Source organism: Platichthys flesus, chromosome 6 (assembly GCF_949316205.1).
Source record: "Platichthys flesus chromosome 6, fPlaFle2.1, whole genome shotgun sequence".
Taxonomy (NCBI): Eukaryota; Metazoa; Chordata; class Actinopteri; order Pleuronectiformes; family Pleuronectidae; genus Platichthys; species Platichthys flesus.
In genome coordinates, this window is record NC_084950.1 from 161,064 (window position 1) to 170,000 (window position 8,937).

Consider the following 8,937-nt stretch of genomic DNA (forward strand, 5'->3'; position numbering starts at 1 on the left):
ATTTGATTTCACTTTAAACCAAGCTGACAAGAATTCAGTAAAAAGTAACATTTTCACTTAATAAGATTTTCTTCTTCTTTGTTTTGTTGCAGCGCTGCAGGACGAGATCCAGAAGATTCTGACACGTTTCCAGTTGGATGAGAAAAGAGTTAAAAGTGCAGCCAAAGCTTTAGATGACTCCGTGGACGTCAGGCAGGAAGTGAAACACAAACTGAGCGTGTGCGGCAGCAGAGGAGACGTGACACCTGTGGAGAAGAAGATCACAGAGCTCAGCGTGGTCAACCTCAACCGACAGGTGAGTTAACACCTGCACAGTTACATGACCACCATGACGTCATCCAAACATAAAAAGGACATCATAAAGGGGGTTTCAGGCTTTTTCTTTAACATCATGTTTTATAGAAACTCTTAATATTATTTTAGATTCAAGGGATGTTTTTAGTTTCATTTATTTTGTTAAGACTATAAATGTTAACACATTTTAGTCAGGACCCCTTTATGCGTCTGTATAATTTACATCTGGTGGTATGGCTCTGTTCTGGGACCTCCCTGCAGGAAGAGCAGCAGCAAGAACCCCAAAGCAACCCACCGGTGTGTTATCAGTGACCACAGAAATGACGCTGAATGAGTTAAACACAGAATAAAAGGGGGAGCAGGGATGGAGGTGGGTTGCAAAACAGCTTGCAGTCGATGCAGTTTAAATAAGGTGCCTTGTTTGAGCTTTGCCAAAGAATGTCTGAAAGGGAATCAGCTGATGTAGCTGTCAGCTGAGCTGAGCTTGACTTCCTGTCTTAACTAACGCTGTGCTCAATTTATTCACTATACAATTCATTTATTAAACAACTTATTAACTTATACATTTGTTTATTATTGGATAGATTGATGGACGATGGAACGGTTCATATTTAGATGATTTCAGGTGATTGATGACATCAGGTAATGTTTTTATGGCCTTGAAGCAGCTTGTTGTGGTCTGATTCAGATCTGTGGAAGACCAGGTCTGGACAAATGTTCTGGATGTGGTGGAGCTCTGTGTGTTCTGGCCTCAGGAAGAAGGAAATGTGGAGGTTCAAGCTGTGACGGAGTTGTTCCCATCAGTCACCACACTTCAGAACGATCAGTGAGAGCGAAGGAACAGCTCCTATCACTGCCATCGAGACTTGAGGAGTCCAACAACAAGGTAGGTTCACACTGAGACCACTGCTGATGTTCTGGTGCTGGTTCTGGTTCTCATCCTGAGACCGAACTGAATTAGTTGAGCATGTTTTACATCTTATTCAGAGAATAACTAAGTTAAAAACATCTCATGATGTTTCAACTGATGTTATTGATTAACACATTCATGGTTAGGCACAGCTGCTCAAACTGAATTAGATTCAGTCTAATCCCAGAGTCCTGTAATGGATCATTGTCCTGATCCCTTTGAACAACACAGTTTGAAGGTTTATCTCCTTGTTAATGGATCCCAATGCTGAACTGAAACTTTAAACTATGAGGAAGTTTGCCAGCGACACACAGGACTATGCTTCTTCACTGAGATCAGTGTTGTTCAACTGTTTGTTCTGGGTCAGATGATCAGTATGAAACAAGCAGCTCAGGACTCCAAAGAACAGGCAAAGAATCAGCACGAGCGGATCAACGAGCAACTCGACACCTTCGAAAGAGAGAAGAACAAAACCAGGGAGCTGATCCAGCAAACCAAAGACTACCTGTTGGGTCAGTGTACAGGTGCTACTCTATAACTGGGGTTGTTTTCTTCAAGTCCTCTGGTATCAAAGGTTCCTCTTGTAGTGACACAATTTAAAGAACATTTTATAGAGTTGTGAAGTTTTATGATGATAGCTAAGACAAGGTGTTTGTAAAGCAGCTGTTTCTTTTAAACAGATGAGAAAATGATGTTTAGACACAGTGTTGAAATGTACCTGCAGGACACACACCTGTTGATACGGTGCAACAGAGGAAACAACTGAAGAACTCTGTTTATCATGTTTTCCAACAGATGAGATGGTTCCTATTGAAGACATCGAGAAAATGGCCAGAGCTGTTCTGAACATCCAGCTGCCACGATCACCTGCTCAGATCAGATCCATGATCAATGAAATCAATAATCTGCTCTCAAACAGCGCACATGTCCAGGATGAGCTGAAGAAGCTGGAGGAGCCTGGGAGGAGAACCAAGGACCTGCTGCAGAAAGCTCAGGAAGTCAAGTCAGTGTTCGCAAACATCTCAACTACTGTCGAACTGTCAAACTATTAAATAGTCAACTAACTTTTAACTTTTAATGAATCAAAACGGGTCAATCTGAGGAGGGCTGTTTTAAATTATCCTTGTGGTATTTTGACCAAAATATGTTACAGACATTTCATTAAGACCCCAAGGAGCCATATCAACTGTGGGTTAGGGTTAGGGTTAGGTGGGCATACGATTGGGTCCTTTCATGTAGACTTGATGCATCAAGAGACCAGGAGGTGAAACTATATACAAACACTAACAGAGCATCATGAGCAACTGTCTCCACCCAGTCTGAAGGCGTCTCCCACAGCCTCCCAGTATATCTCCCTCACCCTGCCTCACCCATCCCAGCAGCCCATGAAGGTCCCTCTCTCTGTATCATGGAGGTGTTTGCATCCTATTGGACAGTTAAGTGTAAAGTGTGTTCATGAATCACATTGTGTCCTTACGTTTCGTGAGACTACAAAGAGTTGGTGTCTCTGTCTGGAGCCTCTGAGTCAGACCTGAACGTTCCTGAGTGAAGACACAATGTCCTGTTGGTCTTTTATCTCTAACCTGACCTGGGATCTGCTCAGAGAGAGGAGGAGGATCTGTGGAACCAGACAGACTCTGTTCTCCTGTACAGAATATACACTACACATAATATATAGTGGCATATACTGTAATGTATCACACAAACAACCCCCCCCCCCCCCCCCCTCAAAAAATACACAGCACTGGTTTCTACCCTGTCTCTGACAAAATGTTGATGAATTTTACGTATGGATCACTTGATGTTTATTTTAGATTAACTTCAGAGCTCACTGTGGTTTATTGATGCAAACGTCAGTTATGAAGTTTTCTGCTATTGATGATGAAGAGGATGGAGAAGAAGAGTGGTATATAGAGGAGGAAGAAACCTGTGGCCCATCCGCTCTTCTGGTGTGACTGATAGCAGTCAACACTATATTACATTACATGTCATTTAGCTGATGCTTTGTCCAAAGTGACTTACATTTTTATTACACTCAACATTTATGAGTCATTTGGGGGTTCAGTATCTTGCCAAGGACACTTTGGCATGCAGATGGGGAAGAGTGGGGATTGAACCGGCAACCTTCTTATTAGAGAATGCACACTCTACCCCCTAGGCCACACCGCCCACATACGTTGGAATGACAGCATTATACAGCATTAGTTGGGATGATTTAATATTCCAGCTATATGTTGGTCTCCGCATATGAATAAAGTACTTGATTGTTGAAAGTACTGTGAATACTCGTCCCTACAAGTAGCCGGGTGGTAAATTACTTCAAGTGAGTGAACCTTTGTCTTTGTCTGTGTCACTGCAGAATACAAATTTCAAATAATTATAACTTTATTATTAATTAAAACATGTATTGTTGGAGAAGCATGTATGTTTCTAATATCATTTTAAGACTTAGTAAACTAAATATATTTAATATAATTTTGCAGCAAAACTCTAATCCTAATGAAAGCTGCAGACATTTTACTTCTCACCTCCAATTGTGAAACAAGAAGTCGTTTCCTGGACCATGAATCTCATTGCTGTGTTTCTTTATGTTCGTGTGTTGTGTTCTTTGTTGGTCTGATGTCTGGCGCAGGCGTGCTCTGAGATTTCATGAAATCCTTGTGTTCTCATACTGTGTTGTTGTGTTCAGGGATAGGACAAAGGACATGGATTGGACAGAGATCAGCAGAGACATTTATGAAGCTGAGAGAGCTCAGGACAAAGCCAACAATGACCTGGAAATAGCCAACAGAGACAGAGACACAACCCAAGCTCAAGTGCAAGATGTAAACATCCGTAACGTCTCAAATATCTGTCGTTTCATTTTGGTCTTTAAACAAGTGTTGGAAATATTTTGTCACGTTTCAGATTCAAAAAAAATTGAACAAGCTGGAGACGAATCTGATGAATAATCGACCTGAAAATCTGAGAAACCAAATTGAAGCCCTGAAGAAGAAAACGGAACAAAACAGAGCGTTGACCCAAGAAGCTCAGGAGGCTGCTCAGTCAGCCAATAATACGACAATAGTGAGACAACACACACACACACACACACACACACACACACACACACAAGGCTGCAGAGTCAATGTTTACTCCTAATAAAATATCAGGGTTTTTTTAACATGACATCAACAAAATTATTTTCACTGACTGGATCTTCTTGTTTCACAGAATCTGGACAATGTGATGACATTTTTTGAGGTTTTGAAGCAAAGAACCTCGAATCACTCGGCTCAGGGTGAAGCTGGAGAACGACTGAAGAAGATTATAGAGGAGGTGGAGAACTTGAAAACACAAATGGAGGACAAACTCAGAATTATACAAGGTATTACTTTTACTTGTAGGGCAATAACATCAGTATAACTTAAGTCATGACTACAGCTATGCTTTGACATAGACTTTAGAGAAGTGGTCGTAAACCCATCGATCGCGATCTACCGGTCGATCTCTCCGTCTTCCCTGTCGATCTCCGAACTCTCTGGACTCACAGGCTGCGGTAGCGCAGCAGATCAGCTGGATGCCGGTTGTCTGTGGTTCACAGGTTGTCTGTGGTTCACAGGTTGTCTGTGGTTCACACGCGCTGTGTCCGCTACCGGCGGCTGAGTTGCTGGTTTGTCTCCTGCATTTCCTTCAAGTCGGTTTATGAACTCAACTATATGTCAAGACTCTACAGTATGAAGCTAGCGTCTTCTGGTCTGTCGATAACAATCAAAGCCCTGTTAGAACAAATTAATGACTTCAGAGAGTGAAACACTGGAGTGCTTTTACTTTGAAACAGGTTCAGGAAGTGTTGTAAATGCGTCTGTGACATAGAGAGATAAACATTGTAGTTCACAGCAGAATAAACAGAAAAAATTATCTCTCAACTGAGCTTTAAGGTTATCTGTTGAAATTGTGTCACAAAAATGAATTTTATTCAAAATAAAAGCACTCGGAATCCATTCTTTTGTTTAAAAAGTTTTTTTTATTGTGAAACATTTACAGGAGTGGAAGATGCACGGCTTCATACTGTATAGTACTTCTATTTATTTGAGTACACAGGAGTACTTTTATACAAGGTTATATTCAAATTTATGACCATATTCAAGAAAAAGCCTATGTAAAAACTAGGGCTGTCAAATTATTAGAATGTTTAATCACCATTTCTATGTATATTGTTTTAGGAACGGAAAGATAAATGACATAGGCGAATATATACATTTAACAATTGTTTTTTGATTGATTATAAGTCCAAATGAGTTATTAACATGCAGCGACTCATGTAACAAATGTATCTGTTAATTAATCTTAATTTTGACAGCCATACTATATATATATGTTGATGTTAAAAATGGGGTGTTAAAATATTTAAACTGTGTGTGTGTGTTGTGTGTTGTGTGTCTCTGTGTGTATGTGTTTGTGTGTTGGATGTATGTGCTTGTGTGTGTCTCTGTGTGTTTGTGTCTGTGCGTTTTCAGGTGTGGAGCAGAGGATCCAGCAGTTGATCAGAAGCAACGAAAACAAATCTGCTGAAGTTTCTCAGATGTTGGAAACAGTTGAATCTTTACGACAGGAAATCTCTGAACGAGCCGAAGTTTACGCCTCCTGTACTTCATAAATATATAAGAATACTACATACTGAATTACAGCTGTGTTTCATGGATACTATAGAATAATTCATATTGTAATCAAGCTGTACTTCATAAAAACTACAGAATACTAGATGTTAACAATTGTCTCACTTTAATCTTCAACATCTTTTTTAAAAGAGATTTGTTTGTTTCCAGTTTATTTCTGAAATGTAACCAGAAACATTTAAAGACACTTTTTTAATAAACTGACATGAACATGTCTCTGCAGGTCATCACACGTTCACAGTGATTACCCATAGTACACCGGGACACACACAAAAACCCCCCTTGTTGTTGCAGGTGAGGTTTAATGGTGGGGGGAGGTGTGTGTGTGTGTGTGTGTTAGGAGTCCGACCCCCCACCTGAACATCTGTAGCTACAGTGTGTGTGTGTGTGTGTGTGTGTGTGTGTGTGTCTGTGTCCGGGGGGTTAGGAATGTCTTTGTCTGAAGAGTCTTGGGGGAGGATGTGACGTGAGGACTCTGTCTTAACTTATAACTTTTCACTTGTAACGTTTTATTTGTAACTTTCTGACGCACCAACAAGTTTCAAAACACAATTTAAAGCCCAAAGTACGTGAACAGTTTGATGGTTCAACAGATTCTTTAACCACACAAATACTGATCAGAATCAAACTAAAGGATCATGAACCAGTTGTTGTTTCTGTCTTTATCCAACATGTCGAAGATTTAGGATCCCTCCCCCTCGAAGATTTAGGATCCCCCCCACCCCATCAGCTGAGACAAACTTTAAACTCTGAGAGAGACACGCACACAGTCAGTAAAGTCACTCCCACATAAACCGGAAGTGAGGTTATTTTTTTCCAAATAAAAGCGACAAACTTGTGTTTCACAAATTGTGTTGTATTTGTTATGTTTGTTTGTCAACAAAGTTTTAAAAAACAAACAAAAATGTTGTTATATTTAAGTTTAATTTAATTAGATTATATACAAATATATTTGTTCATTTTCAATATAGCTGTTCATGTCCCGAAGGGTTTTATTTTGAAAGGTCGCCGGGGTATTGGGTCCTCAGGTGTGAAGGACCGAGTCTCTGCGGGTTTAGTTCTCAGTTTTTGCGGGTTCGAGGTGCAGATTCCCGGTACTCTGTGTCGGAGCTTCTCGAGGTCTGGAGGTCTGGTTCTACAGGACTGGTTCTACACGGAGTGAACTGGTTTCTCGCCTGTAAGATCAAACATGACGCAGCTTCAGCTCGCGCTGCTTCTCGGTGAGTTTCTAGATAGATAGATAGATAGATAGATAGATGGATACTTTATTAATCCCGAGGGAAATTCAGAAAACTACTACTCAGCGGCGTATCACATTTTATTTGACTCATAGATGTTAACAAGGACCAAAATCCTCTGCGTTAAACTCAACAAGAGTAAAATGACCAGAGAAACTTAGTGATCAGTGAATAAAGCTCCGTCCCACGTGAGGCTCCTCTCCCAGGACACAAGTCCAACAGATGCACACGGAACTGAACACATCAACACAACAGGAGTATTTTATTCATTTTAAATTTGCACAGACAAAAAGTCTGAATTTCAATATTTCATCTTGAAACCTTAGTCAACTTCATGAAAGTAAAGTTGTAGATTCTCTGGGGTAAAAAACGAGCTTTCTCTCAAACTCGTGACTAAGTTTCGTTAAATAAACTGAGAACAGGAAACAACCACCTCGAAACCTCAAACTGTTTGTTTTCTGTTTTATTTATCGATCAATGAATCATTTCACTGAGAAAATGTGCAGAAAATCAAATTAGGTTGTTTTCAACATTAATACTTAAAAAGTTTACTGAAATATTTAATCAATTGAATGAGATGATTAAATCAGGAAATAATCAAATCATTTCATTTCGTAATCTGATTGGTGATTTCACTTTTTAATTCTGATATTCTGACTCGTAAATTGGCCCCGAGCAGCGAGTGTTATGAAGAATCTTTCTAAATTCAGGGAAAATTTACATTTGCAAAAACTGTATGGGTCAAATTTTTCTTGAGCATGGGTGACCCAGTTGACTCGATAGCGCCCCCTGAAGTGCAGCCCTGCAGCTTTATTTTTTCCAAAATGCATGAAGATCTCCGAGCATATGCATCAGGCCCAGACATACCAAGAGTCAGCCATTTTGGATTAAGTGGTCATTTTCAGCGATTCACACACACGTAAGAAATCTTTTTCCTCGATGATTAATTCGATCAAATATGATCTGTGTGATTTTAACACGATGATGTAAGGTGTTATGATTAGTGCATTTTTGTCACAGGTTGTTTAAACTTTATTATTCAATCTGCACTAAACTTCACATGTTTGATAAGAGCCACATGAACATGCTAAAAATCGGTAATAGCTATAGCGCCCCCTATTGGCAACAATGACAAAATGTACTCCTCCTAGCAGGTTGACCACATCCAGTTGGACTTTGGTCGGAGGAGCCTTTAGAGGTGGTCGATGATAGATTATGAACCTCGAGCGTTTTTAGTTGAACCCTGTTTCTTTAACAATGTGAATAAAGTTTATTTGCATTGTTAACCCTAACCCTAACACATGTTCAAAAAGTCATAAAACAGCAAATAACAAACAAACAAACAAACTCAATAAACCAAATAACAATGTGAACATATTGAGATGCGATCACTTGAACATTTCAATCATCTTATGCTTAAAATATCTGTATTGTTAATAACTCCATTAAAACAACTCTTTTACAGTGACGTCATCGGTTTAGTTCTGCTGACTGCTCTGTCTCTCTTTATCTGTCTGTCTGTCTCTCTCTCTCTCCTCTGTCTCTCCGTCTCTCTGTCTCTCTGTCTCTCTCTCTCTCCCCCCGTCTCTCTGTCTGTATCTCTGTCTGTCTCTCTCTCTCTCCCCCGTCTCTCTGTCTCTCTCTCTCTCCCCCGTCTCTCTGTCTGTATCTCTGTCTGTCTCTCTCTCTCTTTCTGTCTCTCTCTTTCTCTCTCTCTCTCCTCCCCCCCTCGCTGTCTGTATGTCTGTCTCTCTCTCTATCTCCCTCTGTCTGTCTCTCTCTCTCTCTCCCCCTCTCTCTGTCTGTCTCTCTCTCCCTCTCTCGCCCTGTCTCTCTC

General features: G+C 40.3%; 2 protein-coding genes across 2 annotated transcripts in view; both read left to right on the forward strand.

Moving 5' to 3' along the window:
* lamb4 (laminin, beta 4) overlaps positions 1-6,089 on the forward strand; it is a 53,049-nt gene extending 46,960 nt beyond the window's left edge. The window contains exons 28-35 of the mRNA XM_062389553.1: positions 93-295; positions 983-1,180; positions 1,572-1,716; positions 2,000-2,207; positions 3,894-4,029; positions 4,112-4,270; positions 4,418-4,571; positions 5,704-6,089. Coding sequence (XP_062245537.1) covers positions 93-295; positions 983-1,180; positions 1,572-1,716; positions 2,000-2,207; positions 3,894-4,029; positions 4,112-4,270; positions 4,418-4,571; positions 5,704-5,843 — 1,343 coding nt within the window. The 3' untranslated portion in view covers positions 5,844-6,089. The remainder of the gene's footprint in view (positions 1-92; positions 296-982; positions 1,181-1,571; positions 1,717-1,999; positions 2,208-3,893; positions 4,030-4,111; positions 4,271-4,417; positions 4,572-5,703) is intronic.
* Positions 6,090-6,948: 859 nt separating this feature from the next.
* lamb1a (laminin, beta 1a) overlaps positions 6,949-8,937 on the forward strand; it is a 27,110-nt gene continuing 25,121 nt past the window's right edge. The window contains exon 1 of the mRNA XM_062390682.1: positions 6,949-7,082. Within this exon, the coding sequence (XP_062246666.1) occupies positions 7,052-7,082 (31 nt within the window). The 5' untranslated portion in view covers positions 6,949-7,051. The remainder of the gene's footprint in view (positions 7,083-8,937) is intronic.